The sequence below is a fragment of the Letharia lupina genome (assembly GCF_014066315.1).
Source record: "Letharia lupina isolate WasteWater1 chromosome Unknown contig_11, whole genome shotgun sequence".
Classification (NCBI taxonomy): domain Eukaryota; kingdom Fungi; phylum Ascomycota; class Lecanoromycetes; order Lecanorales; family Parmeliaceae; genus Letharia; species Letharia lupina.
This window is the reverse complement of record NW_023502980.1, coordinates 1,284,722-1,306,079: the sequence shown is the minus strand read 5'-3', so window position 1 is coordinate 1,306,079 and position 21,358 is coordinate 1,284,722. Positions and strand designations below refer to the sequence as shown.

General features: G+C 49.5%; 9 protein-coding genes across 9 annotated transcripts; 5 read left to right on the top strand and 4 right to left on the bottom strand.

Annotated features, from left to right (window-relative positions):
• Window positions 1-12: 12 nt before the first annotated feature.
• HO133_000973 (uncharacterized protein) lies at window positions 13-1,983 on the top strand (the record flags this gene model as incomplete). The annotated part of the gene is made up of 12 exons (XM_037291906.1): window positions 13-49; window positions 101-180; window positions 227-243; window positions 304-315; window positions 365-462; window positions 528-544; window positions 604-637; window positions 1,255-1,305; window positions 1,483-1,557; window positions 1,634-1,726; window positions 1,780-1,913; window positions 1,969-1,983. 12 exons carry the CDS (start codon window positions 13-15, stop codon window positions 1,981-1,983), a joined length of 663 nt encoding a protein of 220 aa, XP_037152268.1.
• A 170-nt stretch (window positions 1,984-2,153) lies between these two features.
• On the bottom strand, window positions 2,154-2,852 carry HO133_000972 (uncharacterized protein; the record flags this gene model as incomplete). Its single annotated transcript, XM_037291905.1, has 5 exons — window positions 2,154-2,170; window positions 2,367-2,382; window positions 2,438-2,587; window positions 2,638-2,785; window positions 2,842-2,852. 5 exons carry the CDS (start codon window positions 2,850-2,852, stop codon window positions 2,154-2,156), a joined length of 342 nt encoding a protein of 113 aa, XP_037152267.1.
• Window positions 2,853-3,822: 970 nt separating this feature from the next.
• HO133_000971 (uncharacterized protein) lies at window positions 3,823-4,684 on the top strand (the record flags this gene model as incomplete). The annotated part of the gene is made up of 4 exons (XM_037291904.1): window positions 3,823-3,859; window positions 3,922-4,033; window positions 4,097-4,210; window positions 4,270-4,684. The coding sequence occupies 4 exons, from the start codon at window positions 3,823-3,825 to the stop codon at window positions 4,682-4,684; spliced, it is 678 nt and encodes a 225-aa protein (XP_037152266.1).
• A 204-nt stretch (window positions 4,685-4,888) lies between these two features.
• HO133_000970 (uncharacterized protein) lies at window positions 4,889-6,355 on the bottom strand (the record flags this gene model as incomplete). The annotated part of the gene is made up of 4 exons (XM_037291903.1): window positions 4,889-5,151; window positions 5,215-5,292; window positions 5,437-6,198; window positions 6,250-6,355. The coding sequence occupies 4 exons, from the start codon at window positions 6,353-6,355 to the stop codon at window positions 4,889-4,891; spliced, it is 1,209 nt and encodes a 402-aa protein (XP_037152265.1).
• A 2,318-nt stretch (window positions 6,356-8,673) lies between these two features.
• On the bottom strand, window positions 8,674-11,081 carry HO133_000969 (uncharacterized protein; the record flags this gene model as incomplete). Its single annotated transcript, XM_037291902.1, has 8 exons — window positions 8,674-9,233; window positions 9,288-9,576; window positions 9,628-9,815; window positions 9,876-9,966; window positions 10,014-10,143; window positions 10,191-10,296; window positions 10,350-10,691; window positions 10,874-11,081. 8 exons carry the CDS (start codon window positions 11,079-11,081, stop codon window positions 8,674-8,676), a joined length of 1,914 nt encoding a protein of 637 aa, XP_037152264.1.
• Window positions 11,082-12,550: 1,469 nt separating this feature from the next.
• Window positions 12,551-13,361, top strand: HO133_000968 (uncharacterized protein; the record flags this gene model as incomplete). Its single annotated transcript, XM_037291901.1, has 2 exons — window positions 12,551-12,629; window positions 12,709-13,361. The coding sequence occupies 2 exons, from the start codon at window positions 12,551-12,553 to the stop codon at window positions 13,359-13,361; spliced, it is 732 nt and encodes a 243-aa protein (XP_037152263.1).
• A 614-nt stretch (window positions 13,362-13,975) lies between these two features.
• HO133_000967 (uncharacterized protein) lies at window positions 13,976-16,605 on the top strand (the record flags this gene model as incomplete). Its single annotated transcript, XM_037291900.1, has 7 exons — window positions 13,976-14,693; window positions 14,746-14,839; window positions 14,888-15,299; window positions 15,369-15,492; window positions 15,555-15,661; window positions 15,714-15,850; window positions 15,897-16,605. 7 exons carry the CDS (start codon window positions 13,976-13,978, stop codon window positions 16,603-16,605), a joined length of 2,301 nt encoding a protein of 766 aa, XP_037152262.1.
• Window positions 16,606-16,896: 291 nt separating this feature from the next.
• On the bottom strand, window positions 16,897-17,670 carry HO133_000966 (uncharacterized protein; the record flags this gene model as incomplete). The annotated part of the gene is made up of 5 exons (XM_037291899.1): window positions 16,897-16,936; window positions 17,116-17,123; window positions 17,187-17,346; window positions 17,398-17,422; window positions 17,484-17,670. The coding sequence occupies 5 exons, from the start codon at window positions 17,668-17,670 to the stop codon at window positions 16,897-16,899; spliced, it is 420 nt and encodes a 139-aa protein (XP_037152261.1).
• A 241-nt stretch (window positions 17,671-17,911) lies between these two features.
• On the top strand, window positions 17,912-19,934 carry HO133_000965 (uncharacterized protein; the record flags this gene model as incomplete). Its single annotated transcript, XM_037291898.1, has 7 exons — window positions 17,912-17,939; window positions 18,001-18,013; window positions 18,135-18,180; window positions 18,229-18,361; window positions 18,410-19,119; window positions 19,168-19,869; window positions 19,926-19,934. The coding sequence occupies 7 exons, from the start codon at window positions 17,912-17,914 to the stop codon at window positions 19,932-19,934; spliced, it is 1,641 nt and encodes a 546-aa protein (XP_037152260.1).
• Between the last annotated feature and the right edge of the window lie 1,424 nt (window positions 19,935-21,358).

The window sequence follows — 21,358 nt, the reverse complement described above, 5'->3', positions numbered from 1 at the left end:
CTGCTTATAGCCATGGCATCAAGGAAGGACATGCGGAGAGAAGATCTCAGTGAAGCCTATCTATCCATATTCTTCCGCAGACTGACTGACTCTGCTCCAGTCATTCCTTACAAAGAACCCTCAGCAGAAAAACCCGATGATATCGCCAATACAATGGCCACCACCCTGCCAATGGTTGCAGTAAGTCTCCCCTAGCCCTTCTGGTTTATCTGGCTGACACGAGAAGATGTTCACAAGAAACAAGTAAGAAAGCCAACCCAGCGCAAGTATCAGTATTGCTCACGACCATTTTCTAATTACTAGGATGATTGGCTGGTACGTCTGGACGAGCCGGCGTTGCATGGCATCCTCTGACGAGCTACAGGGCTTCGTTTGTCTTTGCGGTACAAACGTGGCTAGCTCAAACGCCTGAGCAGGCAAAGAAGTCTGGCACCCCTGGCTACATGGGCGCCGGAATGGCTTGTAAGGACTCTTACTATGATATTAAACTTCAGTCTCGCCTTGAACTAATCTATGACTTTCCTTAGTACTCGCTGTAGGAACAGTAAGACATTCCCTGGTAGAGTGATACGATCCGCCCTACCTTTTACTGACAGAGGCTAGACATATCTACAACTTTTCATGCCGCCCCCAGCTGGTCCTCGCGCAACAGGCACTCAAGCGCCTGGGGCAGCGCCACCATCCTGATTCTACGAGGAATTCCTCCGGGACAAACGACTTCATATGTCATGTGCTTATGTGCGCGTTGTACTATCATGTTTTCATTAGGGGAGGCTTTCCTACAGTATGGGAATACTTTGTAAAATGTGAAATAAAAGATAAATCAAGTACCCCAAAATTTCAGTTTGTCGTTATGATGACTCTGATAGAAGGAATATTCGCACGATTGCTCGCATGACTCAAAAGCATTCCTGCATCCGTGACTCAAAAGCATTTCTGCATCCGTGACTCAAAAGAATTTCTGCATCAAGTGTGGCAATAGTCGTAATCGCACGGTGCACCCAAGGCATGCTCGGGCAGCGTCGAACCAAAATCGAATGCGGCTAGCGTCTTCTATCATCCCGCCAAGTGCCAACCCCTCTCGACCTCTTTTCATTCACACCCTTCACAACACATTACACATACAACACACAACCGATATCTCCCACTCTACTACACTCAACTCCACGCAGCTATTCAAACAAACGCATCAGATTCAACACCCACTACACTATCATCGACCCTTCCTTTTCACTCCACAAACACCTATTCCAGAGTCACCGAGAGCATACGAGTTTATGTCCATCGAAAATCTCAAGACCTTCGGTTAGTAGCATCCCGCAGCCTTCTGGCGCAACCTTCAATCTCACCAGCGACCTTCCAAATGGGTTGTTGTGCGAGAGGGGACATGGCATAAAGAATCTTCTGCTTTTCTCTCTCTTTCGACTGCGCCCTCAACCCTTTCATACAGGCGGACTTGCTCGGACTTGCTGACCTCTACAGACCCCTTCGCCGAAGCCGACGAAGATACCGGGGAAACTAAGCAGTCTCAAAACTACATCCATATTAGGATTCAGCGTACGTTATGACACTCTACAGATCGTATTTGCGAACATAGCACAATACAGACAATTTGCTAACTTGGCATCAACAGAGCGCAATGGTCGCAAGACCTTGACTACTGTCCAAGGTCTGCCCAAGAAATTCGATCAGAAGAAGATCCTCAAGGTCATCAAGAAGAAATTCGGTGAGTCATCATGCGGCTCAAACGAAGATTGGCGCTGACGTCTGTCTTTCTAGCTTGCAATGGCACAATCGTCAATGACACTGAGATGGGCGAGGTGATCCAGCTTCAGGGTGATCAGCGCAAAGATGTCCAAGAATTCCTGGTCGATAAAAAGGAAGGGCTGGAACTTGATGCCAAAACTATCAAGGTACTTTTCCCAATGTGCAGCATTGCATCAATAGTCAAACTCACACGTCGTGCAGGTCCATGGGTTCTAGATCCTACCACCAACGCATCAGATGGCATTTCCCTCCAGTGGACCGATAGAAGTTCATTCAGCAAGCCTAACTCTCTTACTTCTTACCGCCTCTGCTGGTGTGGCGTGTGTCAAGCGAAAGCGTGCGTTGGGGCGTTGGTAGATACCCTTTGAGTGCATCGGTGATGGGGACTAGGAGGCTTTCTCGTCTTCGGAAGGGATGTGTCAGTCACGGAAGCTGCTATGCGATGGCTCGGCGAGGCCTGTCATTCTTTACTATGGTTTGAGAGCATGATAACGAAAGTTTAGAACCATCGAAGCTACATGCACTCTACCTTTAAGAGCGCTGGGTGAATCAATACAATTCGAGACTTTGCCAGGGTATCGTTTATAGCAAAGGCTTACAATCACCGCGGAGCCTCTGCAAACCGCAGCAGATGTTCCCCAATTCTTCGCAACATCGAAAACAATGGGACAACCGGGTCATTCTCTCGAGTCAGATGTAGCTGAAAAAGCAACGTACACAGACTGACAAAGCTAGCAATAGAAAATACGCCTATAGACGCGGATGTCTCCTTTCTGATGTTGATCTTTCGCTGAGTGATATGGTACAGCATAGTGAGGGTCTATGGCGCTGTTAGCTTTCGGGTATAGTTATGCCAGAAGGATTGCTGACCGTAGCGATTGAAACCCAAGCTGGAAGGAGCATTCGTGGATCCTCAGAAGCGCCGGAAAGATACAAAACCCAGGATGTGATGTGTGCGATTAAGACATTCGTGGTCAAAAGTCGAACAACGGCGGCGGATGGGGTATAAAACAATAGCCTTGTAGATCGTTAGCCGAGTCGGGAAGATGCTCGCTGCCCTTTGCTTGCCCCTACCATCTTGACATTAGGCAGTCCGTAAAAAAGTATGACAGGTACGCGGCCGCAGAGCACTGTGCGTACAAGCTGTGTCAGCCAAGGATACACACTGTTTGTCGGATGGACTGAAGATCCTCTGCTGCTGGCATTGACCCTCCCCACAGTGTTCGACGTACCCAAAGAATAGCCAAGAACACTTCAGTAACTCTGAATCGTTTCTCCACTGTCCAAGTATCTCCCAGCGCCGCTGTTCCATCACTCCGCAGCAGCTCTCCCAAGAAGGTAATGGCACAACGGAGACCCCACCATGCGGCTGGAGCGGTGCTGAGGGCCCGGCATATCAAAAGGGGAATATGCCACCGAGCATTGATGCCCAAGAGGACTGCAACGCGTGGATGGGAGGCGATCGACTGTGTGGTAGCTTCGATCTTTACTCCGGGAGAGGAAAAGCTAGCAGCATAGCTGGGAGGATCTGGAGAGGACGCCAGGTGAGCCAGTTAAACAGCGGCATGTGCTGCCGCATCTGCAGAATTGTAGAAAAAAAAAGGATTGAATTGTAAAGTGTAAAGAGACCGTTGTCCCAACTTTGACCTCGTTCAAAGGCTGTCACAGAGCATCAGCGAACATGAATGTCTCGCTTCCAAGCTTCCCCAGGTTTTGCCGCAAACACGCGAGCAGGGCTCCCGGAGTTTCAGCCTTACGAGTACAGGGACCAAAGACCGCCAAGAGAAAAGAAAAAGCATTGCTGGTGTCTGCTGTGCACTTTAGATTTTCTCGTAAGAAGCCAATGCACGATGCTGGATTGCTATTTGTGGTATCATTGGTATGACTGAACCGAACAAAGATATCATCACTTGAGACAGCAACATGCCTCCTCTCCACCCTCGATTGCCGACCCTCTGCTCCTTTCTCTACCCTTCACGACGTACACAACCTTGGCCCCTACTGCCACTACTCAGTGTCCAGCCGAGTCAACCAAGGAGCTATGACACAAAGAGCATGCAAAGGATAAGGAACGACATGGGGCTTCTTCCAGGTAACTATCCCAAGCCTTCTGCTCCATCACCGTGCCCAAAAGCTAACCTCCGCCGCTGCCAGGAACATTTGTCATGCCATCTGGACTTATAAAGCCGTCGCTACTTCGAACGCCAAACTTACGCATGCGATTAGAATGGTACAGATTGAAGAAGAAATGGCGCGCTTTGCAAGGGTGAGTCTCTTGAACTCCGCTTGAAAATTTAGGATCAGCGGCCTGTGTTTGACCGTTGTATAGGTGCATCACATACAAATTTTTATTAAAGAGCCGGCCTTGGCCTAAACTCCGCCGCGGAACGATTGCTCCCGAGGCAAAAAGGCTCTACGAAACAATGTACACCGCGTTTGCCGAGTAAGATACCTTCCATCATTGCCACGAACGCAGCCTGACCGCCCAATTTCTGAAAACAGCGGTGACATGGCAACTTTGGAGAGCATCTGTCACGAAGGGCTTCTTGCCTCATTCGGCACACGAATCAATGTCCGCCCACCCAAAGAAAGCTTGCAATGGACGCTACACAAATATATCGGCTTTTCCCGTATTGTCAGTACCAATATTGTGTCACTTGGGATTGAGGAGTCGGCGCTGTACCAAGTGGTCGTCAAAATTAGGTCTATGCAGAGCCTCGAGAGGACGCCTACAAATGGCGTCGCAAGCGATACGACCGAAGCGAAGAAGATGGTAGAATATGTGGTCTTGCAAAGAATGATGTTGAGGGGAAAAGAGGGGAGATGGAAGATTTGGGGAACAATTGAGGAAAGCAAGGTTGAGGACGTGTTGGGGGACGACGCAGTTGTTGCCACACCAGTTGTTGGAAAACAATGACGGGGAGGAAAATGTCGCATCCACTGAATATGTCCTTTCTTGGTAGCCCAGTCCTTCCTCACGGACATCTGTATGCATATACCTGAACGAGCTCGGCAGAAAGGCCTCTGAGTCGATACAACGGCTTCATGTACACTTTCTCCGTCCCCATCTCCCTCCTCGCCGCTTCTACCCTTGCTATCGCACATTTTCATAATCTGCAGCTCAAAAGAACTTTCCTTTCTGGGGGCTGATGCTAATTGGAGCAACACGCTCTTCGGGCTCTGCTGGCTCTTCGCGCCGTTCGTGCTCTTCATCGAATGATCCCGCACCACTAGTATATGTCGACGGCTGTGTAGGGGGAGGACGATCGAAAGCGTCAAATCTGTGACCCTTCCTCTTGGCTTGAATCCATTGAAATCCGACACGAAGTGCAAATGCTCCACCTCCCCACAATAGACCGCCAACAGGTGCCGCGACGAAGGCCCCTACAAACATGCTCGTTAGCCACAGATGTACCCAACTAGGCGTGTGCTCGGCGCCAGACTTACCAAAGGCACTCCAGTCATTCGCGTATAGCCCATTCTCCAACAGCAGAAGATACGCTCCTTCGTGCGCGTTACCAAAGTCTGGATCAAGAATTCGGAGTCAGTGTTGCCTGTTTGAGGAGGTAGATTGAGCCTTGGAACACGCCTCGGAGTAAAAACTCCCGAGACATGTCAAAACTCAAGATTTGGTCTAAGAGAGGAAGTATGGGCTCCGAAAATACATACAGATGGTGCCAAAGATGAAGACGGTAAGTAGACCACCCAAGCCACCAATCACAACTTCAAATCCGCGCCACCAGTAGCATGCATCGCTTAAGCCAATGACAAGCACGGGGATCGAACTGGCGCTTACAAGGTCAGATATCAGGTAGACTTGCAGGATATCCGGACTCTTAAGAGCTACGACCACGACTGGGAAAATAATCAGTACGACGGCCAATCTGATCAACCAAAGATTCAGTTTGTTGCGAAACAGATCGTTGGATCCGGTCGAAACCATAGCCGACTGGAAGCTGTCGAACGCGGCTGTGCTTAGAGACACGACCATCACGAGGACAATGCCCACTACCCAGCTCGGAAGCTGCTCGAGCAGAAGGAAAAAGGCGATGTCACCATCTTGTGGTGGATTACCAGGCCAAGCACCTGTCCATGCCGCCAGGAGTCCAGCTGCACCGACAAGACCCAAGATGAAGGTTACAGCGACAGTCGCAATCGAAGTTCCAATAACCAAGTCTTTGTCTGTCTTGGAAGCAAAGGTGCGCATCCAAAACCCAGAAATAAAAAAATCGTTAGTTAGGACGGCTACCGGAAGGATATATATGAGCTGCCAGCCGAGCAAGCTCGATTTGAGCAACCCCGAAGATTCGACAAGACTCTTGTCAATGTGGGTCTCAACGCCAACAGTGACGACAGCTACAATGACTAAACCGACTACCATAATACCTTGAATATTGTCGGTAACGAAAGAGATGCGAAACCCGCCCAGAGCTATGTAGAATATGAGGCAATCTTCATAATTGGCTCATCAAGGGAACTTACAAGTGTAGATAGTGGTAACGGCACACTCGACAATGACAGCAGGCAGGCCTTTGAGCCCTGTTAAAGCATTGATAATCTGCTGAAGGGCAGAAAGCTCTGCCACCATATAGAGGAACAATGTGATGAGTCTGGAGTAATGATGTTAGCATCTTCTCCTTCAAACCCTCCAGTGATCACTATTTACGTTAATAGGCTCAGATATAAGGCCGTCACAGTGCCGTATCTCTGTCTTGTCTACGCAGATTTCGGAGTCAGCAAAGCCTATTCGAGGCAGAAACAGGGGTTGCAAGACAGGTCTCGGGAGTTGAAAGGTCCTTTTGCTCCTGAGACTCGTCTTGTGACTCGATCTGACTACCGATTAGGAAGAATCACCTCCGGAGTGTACGTACCCACTCTGTCAAAAGGAACCCTTCTGGGCATTTCCTTCGAATAATGGGCCCAAGAAAGCCGAACACCAAAAGTGGCAAAGACGAAGAGAGTGTATAGACGATCAAGCCTTGGACGCCAGCAATTGTAGATATTTCGGGATAAGAGAACAAAATGCCCGATCCAAGAGCTGTAGCGGGTGGAATATGTCGTCTGGTCAGCGGGCTCAAGATCAATCGTTTGGGGTAAGAGGGGGAAGCGGCAGCACATTCCCCACGCAAGTGTTAACTTGATCGAGTATTTACGGTACTGATCTCAGCTTCATGCCAAATAGAACTGGTGGGATCTCTCAACACCTGGAGCGAAGAGTTAGATCCAGCCCCGTCCGATTTACAATCGGCACCCGTAGTGAAGCCACGCAGAACCTTTGCCCATGGTCCCCTTTCCCATCTCATTGTTATTGAATGAGCACAGGCAGGGGGACCGTGGCCATCGGCCTGCGTTGATGCTGCAAATACGAACCTGGTCAGGATGTCAAATCATGATCCCGTACTCGAGTCTGCCATTCTTCGTGTCCCAGCTGGTGCGGGCCAGCTGAAACACTGCGCTGGGAGCGTTGCTGCCGCTTCAAGCAATGAGCGCTTTCGGTTGCGAATACACTCACACGAGGCGATGAAGTTAAGTGCAAGAGGGATAGCTAAGCAGTGGTCAGCCCGCTTCTTTCTCATGTCAAACGCGGGGTTGGGCCATGATGGTCAGAGTCAAGAAAAGGAAGTCAACGTGTGTTGTATCTAACCCTTCTGTGTACGATTCGTGGCCAAAAAATCCGCTTTCGACTGATTTCTATATTTCCACGCGATATAGAGGCCCGAGACCCTGCGTTTCGAGAGCGCTTACTGTCAGCGTATCTAGTCTGGCATGTGGCAGGATGTGGGGCTTGACGCACAAAAATGCGCCATAAGTGAGGTAGATGATGGCATTTGATGCTTGGAATGATGGTTGACCCATTGCGAATGGATTTTAGTCGCTCGATCCGAAGGTGGCTTCTCCCCTTTGTAGCAGTTTCTGCTCGCGCGACCTAGGTTCCTGCCCACTGTGTATCTATGATTAGTCATAGAAAATGATAACGGCCGGTGCTCTAGCCAACGACCCGAGGGAAAAAGAATTGAGGGGGGTGGGGGGGGAGAAAAGGTAAAGAAAAAGACTCAGCTGTGTAGTAGCAGGAATCGACAAGGCATCGTCCTTGATACGTTCGTGTCCAGAGCCACAACTCTTGTAAGTCAGATATGCAACTCATCGATTAAACCTGACAATGCAGCACATGAAAATATCTCCGTGTCAAAATACGCGAAAGCTTAAAGGTTGAGTATGAAATTGTTTGATTTTGAAGCTCGTGCTATGCTACTCTATATGATCGCTCATGATTGCTTGTGATTGTTGCTGATCGCTTGCGTATGTAAGTTGCGAATGTTGCGAATGCCTTTGGGGCCAGAGCTAGAGAAATTGACACATAGATAGGGAAAAAATGAGAGAACCATCGCCGTAATTAAACATTGTCCTCTGGTTCCTCAGATGTTGTCCTCCGCGTGCGAAGCCATTTTGGCTGCCGTGGCTAAAAGATCGCAGAAGAGAAAAGGTAGAACACTCTGCCTCCGGAGCAAGCCATGGGGCGAAAATGGAAGTTGTGATCCTGCTGAACTATTGTTAGCGACGTGATCAAAGTCAGTCATGACCTGGGCTGTATGCCGCATACCGTGGTCCGTGAAAGAAGTTTTGCAGCAGTAATAGAAAGATAGTCTGAGCCTCAGCCATTATGCGCGAGGCTCCGCAGGTATCCCAGCTCAAAGTTGAACCCGAATATCCAGGGCACGCGATGACACATTACACACAAAGAACATCGAGCCATGACGGATGCAACAACTAGGTATCGTACAATAATCGAGACGAATCGACACGTGCAAAGTCGAAAAGAAAGTGCAAGGGTTCACAAGCCGGAATGTGTGCCATGATCAGGCCCGAGCGAGTCGACAATGATCGAGTGACCAGCTTCCGACCAACCTAATAAGCTCCCTTAGACGGTGATGCGTTGTCATTGTCAGCACTCGCACTCGCAGGTGGCCACTGGTAGGGACGAGGTGCTGGCTGCTGTGGGTACTGAAGGTATGAGGTGCTGGTGGGAGCCTGGGGATACTGAAAGTGACCCATTGCTTGAGCCGGGTACCCATTGCCGTGAGTTTGCAGGCCTGCTGCAGTGTTGTTGTCCATCGGCGTGGCTGACGTGGCGAATTGTCCGTACTGAGATAGATCGTATGGCTGATAGTACGGGTATGGAGCATACACCGGCGGTGGCATAGCTTGTGTTTGTGCTCCTTGAGTCATACCGAAATTATAGACGCGCTGTAAGAGATTCGCCATTTGTTCATGAGAATCAGCGAAGTATGGGGAGCTTGGGCTTCCACCAGATGCGAAGACGCGGTCACGAGGAGCGAAGGTACCGCTTATTTCTTTGCGCTCAACACGAAGACGATCGACTCCATACATCCTAGGGCTCGCCTGAACGGCAGCGACCGCCATATCAGGACTGAGGTACTCTATGAACGCGAAGACATTGATACCAGCTATCGGAAATTAGTGGACTCGTGGGCAAATGGGAAAGGAGAAAATAGACGTACCGTGCACAGATGGCTTCCTGACTATCTCCACGTGGGTGATAGGACCGAAGATTGAAAAAATTTCGCGAAGCTGCGGATCCGTGGCATTGGGTGGCAAGTTACCCACGAAGATGGAGCACAGGTCTGCATTAGCCCGTCTAGATGCATACTGCGGCGACGGCAAAATATGGCCAGGACTCGATCGCTGCATGGGAGACATTGACGCGTGTTTTCGGCCTCCTTGACGAGGGCGAACCTCTTCTGGCAAGGGTGGTTGCTCAAGCCTATACACTGGGTGATCTCGAAAAATCTTCGACAAGTCAGCGAAAGGGAAAGAAAATAACAATTTGGACCAACGCACCGCTTGCGCGTCACGACAGTCCTGGAAGTAGACAAATTTTACCCAGATACCTTCAGGTAGACGGAACATCTCCTTGTCAGTCTGTGAGCACAACCAAACGCTCTCAATTGGTCCGTGACGAGACAAGACCTCGCGAGCTTCTGTCTCGGAGATCAGGCCTCCAGAAACCTTCGACAGATACAAAGAGCCTGTAGTACGAGAGTGTCAGAGCAGAATGGAACGGCAAAGTGCCAATCGGACTAGCTTACGGTTCACCTTGGCAACCTCTGTACGGCATGGGCGACCGTTGATGAGCATACCCCGACCGATAGAGATAGCGCGCTGAGCTTCGTTCTCGTTCTGATATTGTCAGCATGGGAAGTGTACCCTGCGAGTCTTCGGCTTACCTCGTATTGAACAAAAGCAAATGGCATACCCCGTGCGTCACGTCTAATCTTGACATAGCAAGTGCCGTACTGGAGAAACGCAACGTGCACATGATGCTCAAGCTGATCATCAGACTGTGTCTGAACAAGACTGTATATTGTCAGCGATGTGTCTCACGGAAGGGAATTCGAGCTTACTTTGCGACGAAGACACAAGCTCTTGGTGGCAGCATGGCTTGAGCGTTGTCATTGGAAAGCGGGACCCCCGTTCGATCCCTACGGGGGCTGAAGGATGTATTGTTGCCTTGAGCAGTAAGCGCGCTGAATCCATCTGAGAGAGCGATAACTTGCCTTGACTATGAGACTGCCCAGCATTGGCACTGGAGACGAATGGGTCTTCTCCGTGATTGCCAGAGCGACGCACAAAGTTCCCATCCTTGTTGCGCCAACTGGGGCTCTCGCGAATTTCCTTGACGCGATCGGTGCTTGGGGATGAGGCTGCAGACGCATTGCGACTGAGGTTACCGGTCTTTGATGGACTCAGCTGAGCTTCGATGAAGATACTTCGGTCTACACGTCGCTCCAGCTGTGAAAGGTGTTTTCCATCGCGAGCTGTCATTGGAGATCCGGAGATGGTCTCAATGGCAGGATCGATTTGCGCAGCCTGCAGGGAGTGTATCAAACCTGCCATGTGGTGATCTTGGCCCGTTAGCCGAGCCATCAAGACGGGAGTAAGCATGAAGGGTAAGGGACGAAAAGTGCTTGCTTTGGCTTCAAGGAGAGAAATGTAATCTCGAGCCCGAGCCAGACTCTAAGTCGTGATGCTAGGCAGAAAACAAAGCGAGGTACATGACGAGCAGGGACAGAACACATGCACTTACCATGACTGCCGACGTCCAGCGGAGTAGCGGGAGAACTACCGCCAGCAACGGTGTCACCGTAGGTACTCGCAGGTGAAGGCTCGTTAAGTGATGTCTGCTTGACCTTGGAGGTAGAGGTAGGCTTGTCCGTGGAAGGCAGCGGCGCCTTGGATCCAGAGCCGTTGGCATGCATGCCAGCTTTGTCCGGTGTAGCTGGTGAGTGAGACATGCTGCTTTGGTATCTCTTTGGCTATGATACAATTAGGGAGAAGGAGTGTAAAAGCTGGGGGAAGTTCGTTCCGAGTGAGTGTAGTCTTGCAAACCGTTAACAAGGTAAGTGCGTGCTTTGCTTGAAGATGATCGAGATGGTGAAAAGAGAGTACCGCAGTGCCTGCAAGACCGTTGAATAGAAGAGTGTGTGTGGAAGGGGAAAGAAGAACAGATTCTTTTGGCGGGGAAGAGGACTCCTATATACTAGTCCACTCTGATCTACCACGAGTTGTTCAACGCTACTTTCAACCGCTTTGCCTTCAAAGGGTTCTTGTTTGTCGCTAAGTACAGTCTGTTGAGCAGTTTAAACAGCTTAAGCTCTGCTGACTCTACTAACAATGGCTAGGTGGATATGTCTTCGATGGTAAGGCTTTGAAGTATTAGCAATTCCGAGGGACGCTAGATCTCTAGAGTGGCTAGCATGATTCTAAGAGGGCGGATCGAGGAACCGAAGTGATTCTAAGACATTTAATCGACTAAGGTACTCTTCCATCGAACCAGGATGAAAATTCTTGTTTCGCCCTGTCTTTTTAATATTATATGACCATGCCCATCATTGCGGTCATAGTATCAATTGGTCCAATGGATCCACTCACCACCTCTTACAAAGCTTAACATGGACTGAGATCTCACTTTTGGCAATAGCAAAGGTATCTGCAGACACGGTTGCAGCTTTCGTTTCTTAAGGCGCACTGGTAAGTGCTAGATGGTCTCATAGATCGAAAGACTGAGAGTCTCCTGTGAGATGACAATAGTCTCCCTCTTTCAACAATCTCCCTGCGTCAGTACATAAGCTTCCACACTCTTCCTCAACGGTTGAGAACGTACCTACAGATCTGTAGCGAGTGACGATTAACTCATCATAGTATTTGTATGCTCGCAATTTTGAAGCTCGAGCTCTTTCTTGCCACAAGCTTAGGGTTGGCTTTGGATAGGACACATATATAAGTGGACACGACACGAAGAAACAGTCTTGTTCTACACTGTCCTCTCTCGTCACCCAAATTGTAGAGGAGTTTTGTGTTTTACTGCATCCATATCCATGAAACATGGTGATTTTCCCGCCGTTGTTCAGGCTGATAGCCGCAGACTGAAGACCATTCAAAGTCAGAGCCCTCAAGTTACTAGACACAGTGCTCTAAGTACAATATGTTGGATAAGTACCAGACACCATACATCAATCGGATTCACTTTTTGATATTGATATGGACGTGATAATCTTATCTTGCCGCGATAAACGATCAACCCTAGAGCTGTCAATGACTGCATCCTGGCAACTCCCGCCCATTGGGGTCCAATCGAATGTCAATGACTTCTACTAGCATCATGGTATTCACTTCTATGATACCTCTTTTCAATCATACATCAAGCCAAATCCAAAATAGCAACATAGATTCTGTGCGACAAATTAATAGTTTGCATTAAACTATGCGAGCTTCATCACGTCTGCTTGCCCCAGGCTTCACAAGACGAAGCCTGGACGAATTGAAGAGATTTACCAAGATCGGTACGCCCTCCTTTGATCTTAACGCTACTCCATTAAATGCCTTTCTAGAGAATGCATCGGCAGCTAACGCTCTGTGCAGCCTTGACTCAAGAAGGCATCCGTGTCCCAACCACCCCATTTTCTCTCCTGGATTTTTCAGATCCCGACACTGTTCCGGCCTGCAAAACCATGTCAGATGCCGACATAGGGGGTTTCTCTAATGCTTCCCTTGACCAAATTCCAAGAACCTCCTCGCAACCAGCGCATGCTCGTTTCCACGGTTCCATATCTACAGACCTTCCGCGGAACAGACCGCAAGTACAGCGTACAGGCTATGCTGGTTGGCGCAACAGAGACCGCCCGCCTACACTATTTGGTAAAAGCCTTTGGGACGTTGACCCATATACATACCTCGCACTGCGAGTCAAGTCCGATGGAAGGAAATACTTTGTGAACGTGCAAACGGAATCTATAGTACACACCGATTTACATCAGCACCGATTGCATGCTCGAAAGCCGGGCGAATGGGAGACGGTGCTCATTGAAATCAACGCCTTTGTCAGGACAAATCACGGAGAGGTGGTGGAGCCGCAGACTGAGATGATGAGGCAGAAGGTTCGGACTCTGGGCGTGAGTCTTACGGACCGTGTTCCTGGACCGTTTGATCTGGCTATCAGCAGGGTATGGGCCTCAAACGCTAACGAGAAGGACGACGAATTGGTGGATACAGGAGGGCTGGAGGAAGCAGTATAGTATTAGTATCGCAAGATCGACCTTTTCAAAGGATGATATGGCAAGCCTGTCAAAACCTAGCGCCCTATCTAGTGTGGTACAGAGACCAACATGCATAAGTGGAAAACGCTCTAATACCTTTATCCAGGGGAAATAACATTCCTTAATTCTAAGACTCGCTCCGGATTTCGACGCCGTCTCGACCTCTGATCGTTCAACTCGAGTGAGCAGTGCCTCGGTGTAGATGGAAACCTCGGAGGTTGAAATACTGCGCTCTCCTGCACTTCGCAAGGAATTGGGCCTAAACGCATGGCCTGTGTTGGCGGCAAGCGTTCACCAAGCTTTGAGCGAAGTTTCCTCTATGTAGCACAATCGTAGTGATCAAAGCCAGTAATCTTAACATGCTGGTTAATTCGTGCTGCATGGCTGGCTCTGTCCTGAAATTAGAGCGGCCTTCCCCAGAGTTTGAAACGGGTATCCCATCGATCCTAGGATTTGATTGGAGCCTTTTACAACAACACCCCTTGAACACCATTCGACCTTCCTCTTTTCTTGCGCTTCGAGTCTGACTGAAGGAGCTATGTATTGAGAAATGACTATGCTATGCCCTTCCCCTGTCTTGGTCTCATTGTAGCATGTCGCGTTATTTGACGCCGTCCAAAATTGGACTTCTTGCATTGATATCGCTGTACTCGGACTCTGTCGTGCCGTCAGCGGCAACCATTCCTATTTTGTCCTTCCTTGTCTCTCATGTCCTTCCAATTAGCTCGGTAGCTTCTCAGGATAAGTCATCCCTGCAATCGCGCCATGTTACGCTCGCTGTTGAAGACTTCCAGAAAGCCACTATCAGCCATGTCTCTGGCATTCCTGGGAGGACTATCTGGGATCTACTGCTGAACAAACTGTGGAAGCTCAATTCGTTCGACGCCTTACATGTCTTCTTTGACACCCTTTCGTTACTGCTTCAGAAGCCGCCAGAGCAACAGCAGCAGGATGCCGAGGATGTGATTGAGTCCAATCCTAATCATATACGGCTATCTCGAGCCTCGCCGATGGGATCATTTGTCAGAAGAGCCCAACTTGAATTCACGAGACTGCAGTTTCACGACGGCGTAACGTTGTGGAGAAATTTCGTTGCATACCGCGCATCAACGCTTCCACAATGGAAGAAAAGAAACCAGTCTGCGAATCACAACAGCTTCGATGCAAACCTACAAGACGAAAATTTAGATTTGGGAGATCGATTGACTGATGTTGTCTACGGTGAACTCGCCCATGGAGTTCAGCATGACGCAAGTGTTAGCGCCGAGGACTTGGAAACGCTTCTAGAGTATCAGATTGACCAGATGCAAAGTACTGTGGGATTCATCCGGAAATCGTAGAGTACAAGCTGACTGGGCAGTAGGAATGGGCAATCGGCTTCCCCAAGCAATGAAGGCCAAGTTCCGGGCGATGCTTGACACCGGCGTGACTGTGCCTAACCTGTCTCATTATGTAACGTGAGTATTGTTTCTAGAGTACTGCTCAGATTACTCAATGCTTGTCAGTTTCCTTGACGCATGGAGATCAGGAGATTACCCATCATCCTTCGATAATCTGCACCGGTACTTTGATTATACCATGCAAAATCGGGATCGCACGTTCTACCAGTATGCTCTGCTTAATCTTGCCATCCTTCATGCGGACTTTGGGTGTCACTCTGAAGCTTTAACCGCAATGCAAGAGACTATATCTACTGCGAGGGAAAATAATGATATGGGATGTCTTAACTATAGTCTGAGCTGGCTGTATCATTTCGGTAAAGCACATCCGGAAAAAATGGACGATGTTCAGAAGAGAGGGGTGCTCGGGACAGAGAAAGAGGCTTTAGCGTTCCTCAAGGCGAAAGCTAAGGAGGCAAGCATGTGGGGTCTCTTGAGCACTTCGTTGCTCAGCGAGGCCAAGTTGGGCCTTAGTAACGTAAGCACTGCACCGGGACTGGGTTCACCTCCAGCTGTGATCGTTGTTCTAATATGGTACTTTCAATAGGGTGACAGCGTAGCACAGGCTTTTGAGAGCATCGTCAGATCCTCACATCTCAACGTGACAAAAGATGTCGCAAATGCAATCGGCAGCCAGATGTCGATGCAATCATCCATCTTTGGGAGACTTGGTGTGTGCTCTGTCTTTTGAGGATTCGTTTAAGACACCCTCTGACGCTGAATCTACGAGCAGGCGTGAGCTGCCAAGCCTGGCTATCTGGAGAGCTTTTTCTTCAATGCTACACCGATCAGTCTCCCGTCGAAGACGTTGTGCATTGTGTTTGCAGAAGCGCGCTATTGGTAAGCTCGCCCATTATGACTTCAACATTCAATTGTTAAGAATTTTGGGCAGCTTGCTCAAAGGGGACGATACGAAGATGCTCTTGCGCGCATGGAAGAGGTCGACGGAGAGACTCTGCGGACCCTTAGACATTCTCAGTACTGGACATCGAATTTGGGTCTAATTAAATTGCGGAGACATTTGCATCGGTTCGTAAGCCTTTATTGTAAGACGTTCGCTCTGATATCTTCTCAGAGACAACTTGGTTGCAGCCGAAGCAGTCCTTGCCCAACTACAAGCTCCTCCCAATCTAGGTCAAGATCTGCATTTCAGTATCCTGACTCTGGAGATTGACCTCAATGTGCGGCGTGGCGACTATTCAAAAGCTATGGAGATCTTGGAAAATCTAGCCTCCAAATTGACCGATGGAGAAGCAGACATCTTTCAGCGCATCAAAGTAATGACACTGAAAGCGCGGATCTATGACAAGGCAGGGATACCCCAAAAGGGCTTTTCCGTTGCTCTACGTGCCGCAAGCCTTGCACATGGAGCCAGGTTATTGCCGGCACTCTGGGAAGCCGTCGGCGCAGTTTGCGGTGTCCTGATCAGCCTGAAGGAGTTCAGCGCAGCTGCAAAACTATTGGAGAGCATCATGCCGCACACTCTCGAGTGCGAAGACTGCAATTTGTCAGCACAGACGTTCTCCCTTCTTGCAGACGCTCATATGGGGATGGCTGGGCAGGCAAAAGCCGAGACACTGCCGCGCAAAGAACAGCTGACAAGGGCTCTAGACAGCATAGGGCGATCTTTTGACGAATTTTCGAGGCTCGAGGACGTTAAGGGACAGTGTGAGATGATGGCAAAGAAGGCAACCATCATGCATCTGAATGGGGACCCAGTCCTGGCAAATGATTGCGCGGCAAAATACCTTGATATTAAGCGAGCTGCAAAGGATCAGATATAACGGGTATCAGTCTTGGAGGAATAGCATTTCGGAGGCCTCAAATCGAAAGATGCTTGTACAGCAGAATACTATTCGTAATTGCAGTCAGGCAGTCAACGTTAAGGTCTTCAATAGCATTCCTAGCTAGAGCATGATATCAAGGACAGCTGGGGAGGCATAAGCAGAATGCTACGAGACCTAAAGTCTGAAATGCACAGTACCGAAGGACAACCCTCGAAACCCCGTGTCTCTCCTCCACAGCGCATGTTCCTGGATCAACGTCTGCTAGCGCCTTTCCTGCTCCCACACAATCTATTCATCTTTGCGGTGGTAGTTGACCTTTGGATTCCAGCTAGAAACGTCTCGTCAGCATCTGTTCGTCTCCATGCGTTCCCACACTTTGCATCCTTCCCCACATATTTGCGCTTATAAGGTGTCCGAGAAGAAAATGACCTCGACAACTCCCCTACAAGCTCTCGTCTTATGGCTAGGGCCCAGAGAATAACTCAATGCACACGGAAAGGGCCTTACAATAGAGTCTGCAAATTCCACCGTATATGTCAGCTTTGTATCGCAGATTTGAAAGGGTCAAAAAGACTGACCTTGTCGCCATCGCCCCACGGGAAGGCTTTTGTTCGGATGTTCATATAGGGATACTGGACTCTTTCCTCCAAGGGCGGCATGTGCTCCCAATGTTCCCAATGCTCATCCCACAGATTCTTGGCGTTGATGGATCCTATGATAAGGGCAGGTATGACGATACTGTTCGATGTGAGCCGGTTTCTCCCAGTTGGCGTCCTCGGGGTGTAATACTAGATACAGAGTTTACGCCAAAGATCTGGATTTGAAATTGTAAGCGTATGAGCTTCAACCTCTTCATGACCTCAAAAGACTCTCACCCGCTGATTGTGCGGCATGGTGCTTGACAGCCAGTCTCTCTCTATTAAAGGCATTGTCCATTGGGCCGACAAGCTTCGGGGGTTCAGTACTGGCGAAGCGGCGCTGGAGGGTGCTACGGAGGATCGAAGCGTGTCCCTGCCTACCGGCAAGCTTTAGGGGAGGTAGCATCGAAGGCCGTGGAAGCATTTTTGTCGCGATGTGACTTGGACAGACTGCTGAGCTGAGGTCTCAGCAGTATGTCTTCCAAATAAGGCTGACGGCTAAACGTCGGATCTACCCAAAAGTTGTCGAGTAACTAAGTAGGAAACCTTACGTTCTAAATCATCAGTGATAGGCACCCCTGAGAAGAGTGAAGTGCTCACGGAGTATTCAAATCTTCGGATTTAGTTGACCAAGCCATGAAGCGTCGGAAAAGAGTCTTTGCATCATGGGCTTACGCATAACGACGTGGAATGGTAAATGCTCCCCATGCTCACTCCAAGCTGCAATGTTGTGTATGACTAATTGGTACTACAGTCAATGGCATCCGGTAAGAGATCTTCTTGCGTGCCTGCTCTTCAGGAAGACGTGAGGGAAATCTGGGGAGCAGTAGACCCTGACCACGCAATTGGAGGCTGTTCGTGATGGGAGCGCTGAACTCCAATGAACAGGAATCCATTTGGATATCAGCCATGGCGAGACAAGCGTTCATTCGCGGTTAGTCACTTAGGATCAAGCAAAGGGCATCGAAATTGACGCCTACAGGCCATGTTCGACATCCTGGAAGCCGACATCGTCGTGTTCCAAGAGACCAAGATCCAGCGGAAGGATCTTTCCGATGACATGGTACTCGTCCCTGGATGGGATTGCTACTTCAGCCTTCCGAGGCATAAGAAGGGTTATTGGCCACGTTGTCACCTAGAGAATTCTCGCTCACCAGGTACAGGGTACTCGGGTGTGGTCATCTACACTAGACAATCCGTCTGTGCGCCTATCCGCGCTGAAGAAGGTATTACAGGACTCCTATGCCCGCCAAACTCATCCACCAATTTCTCCAATCTGCCGGAAGAGCAGCAAATTGGGGGATATCCAACACCAGCGCAGTTGGCAGCCTCGGCAGTGGACGCCACAACCCTCGATGCTGAAGGTCGCAGCGTGGTTCTTGAATTTCCCGCCTTCGTTCTTTTCGGCGTTTACAGTCCTGCAAACCGCGATGAGACTCGAGATGATTTCCGCCTCGGCTTCCTTGATGTGCTCGACGCCCGAATACGGAACCTCATTGCCATGGGCAAGCGTGTCTTCCTGACAGGCGATTTGAATATATCTAGGGAAGAGCTCGATGCTGCCAATGCGGAGGTGTCGATGCGGAAGCAAGGTTTAACGGGGCTGGAATTTGTATCTACCCCTGCTCGACGTCTTTTCAATCATCTACTTGAGGGCGGTAAAGTCTTTGGGGAAAGGGACGAGGGAAGAGAACATTCGGTATTGTGGGATATATGTCGAGCTTTCCATCCCGACCGAAAGGGCATGTTTACATGCTGGGAACAGAAAGTCAATGCAAGGCCTGGTAACTGCGGGGCAAGGATTGACTACGTCCTCTGTAGCTTGACAATGAAGGATTGGTTTTCGGATTCTAACATTCAGGAGGGACTTATGGTATGCCTTGCATGCTTGCGTGGTGTGTCTCGGCTCACCAACTCATAGGGATCCGATCATTGTCCGGTGTACGCGGTCATGAAAGATGCGATTTTCATGGATGGGGTGGAACGTGATCTTCGGGATGTAATGAATCCTCCAGGAATGTTCTCGGGCGGCAAACGCCAAAGAGAGTATTCTGCGACAAGCGATCCTCTGCCTTCTTCTGGCAAGCTCATACCAGAATTCTTCGGCCGACGAAACATACGGGATATGTTCGCCCAAAAGCCTTCGCTTCCGCAGTCTCAAAGTAATGGCAATTCAAACAAAGTTGCGGAAGTCTCTGGCGTTACTGCAGCAAATCAAGGAAATTCAACGGCCGAGATGCTCGGTCCGATCGAAGAAACCGCAGTAGAGCCCTGTGACAGCTCCGTTAGAGTGCCAACAGTTTCTCCGTCTGCAGTAGGCCAGAAGCGATCTGCCCCAGCAACGACACGCAGCAAATCTACAAAGCGTGGGAAATCTGTATTTGCCACTGCCGCGGCGCCAATGACTGGCAAGGGCCAGCAGAGTCTCAAGGGCTTCTTCAAACCTAGTGCCGCTCTTATTTCAAGCGTCGCTAGTGCCATCCACGTTAGAGAAGTTCCGCAAACGAGCCTGAATGATGATACGGTCGGCCGAGCACCTGCAGACTTGGCCGAGACTTATCCTGCTCCTGATGGGCACATGAAGGCTGCTAGCCTAGAATCAGCAATTCATACACCTCGCAAGGTAGGTACCCAGCACATTCCGGATGAATCACGATTTGCCAACGCCTCTCCAATTAGAAATCATAAATCCGTCAATCAACCTCAAGAGAACGTCCACGATCCCGTTCAGAGTAAGGAATCATGGTCAAAGCTCTTCACGAAGCCTGCGGTGCCTCGCTGTGAGGGACACGATGAGCCATGCATCTCTCTGCTTACGAAGAAACCTGGTATGAATCTGGGAAGGTCGTTCTGGATGTGTCCACGTCCGCTAGGGCCCTCAGGAGCGAAAGAGAAGAACACGCAATGGCGATGTCAGACTTTTATATGGTGCAGCGACTGGAACCCTAATGCAACAAAGGGTTGATGAGGCGTTTAACAAATAGTGAATGCTAAAGTTTGCCTCCACCAATATCGATGATTTCCACAGTGCTGTTTTGCCCACAGCTAGAGACAGGTGGCGGGTAAAGGAAGGAATGACTGAAGAGATAGAAGGGGTCATCTAAGAAAGGAGAGCAAAGCGCTCTGAGAGGCATTGTACTCTACGCTTCAAGCATCTGATTGCCACCTCGAGAGGCGCGCTTTGGCGCAGACACTTTATTTGAGCAGCTACAGAATTTACTGGTCTAAAATTCACGTGTTTCTAGTGAGCCGCAAACCGTGTTTCACAGGAAATTGAGGAGGTTGGTAGTCGCGCGGGGAAAAATGAAGGGGTTGGGTTCCTTTTTCAGCAGTGTGTCATTCCAGCTGTTAGCGTCTCACAAGACTCAACGAATGTGATATCAATTTGCTATGCTAGTAGTGACTGTGTATAAGACGTGTGCCTCCATGCATGCAAAAGATAGGCTGCTCGGGCAGTTGCTGAGATAGGTGCTGTAATAGGGACGATGATGTGCTGTGTGTGCTGAAACAGGCGCTGTGACGACGACGTATCCAACGGCAAGTACCCAAAGGTAAATACCAAGACACGATGTCATGTTTTTGCGGCGGTACGGAAGGGGTATCATGACAGGGCACGGGGGAAGAGACACTGAGTTCCGGTGTAAAAGAAAGCCGTGTTCCGATTCGAGAAGAGTATTTAGAGAGCACTTACGGAGGTCGAATTGGCGTTGGCCGGAGTATCTCCCCTCACGCGCTCCTGAGCGTAGTGGAAATGTAGACACGAAAGAACCGCATAAGTCACAAGAGCTTCGATGGTCCATGTTGCGATTGACCGACCGGAATCTTTGGAGTTCTCCGTGCGAAAGGCTCATGTACAAATTTGATGCATACAGCCAATGTGGAGTACAAGAGGAAGCTCCACGGTCTATGATAGATTGAAAATTCAGATTTGGGATCAACTGAGTTGAACGTGGAGGTGTTGTGTAAAGCTAGTGTTGATCAACGATTAGTTCTGCTTTTCAATGGTTCTCTTCTAGGCAAAAGGCTTCGTGCGTCAGGGAAAGGATCTTCTCGGACTCGGCTAGGGATGCGCTTTCAGTACTTGCATTCAGAGTGAAGTTTCATTCACAAAC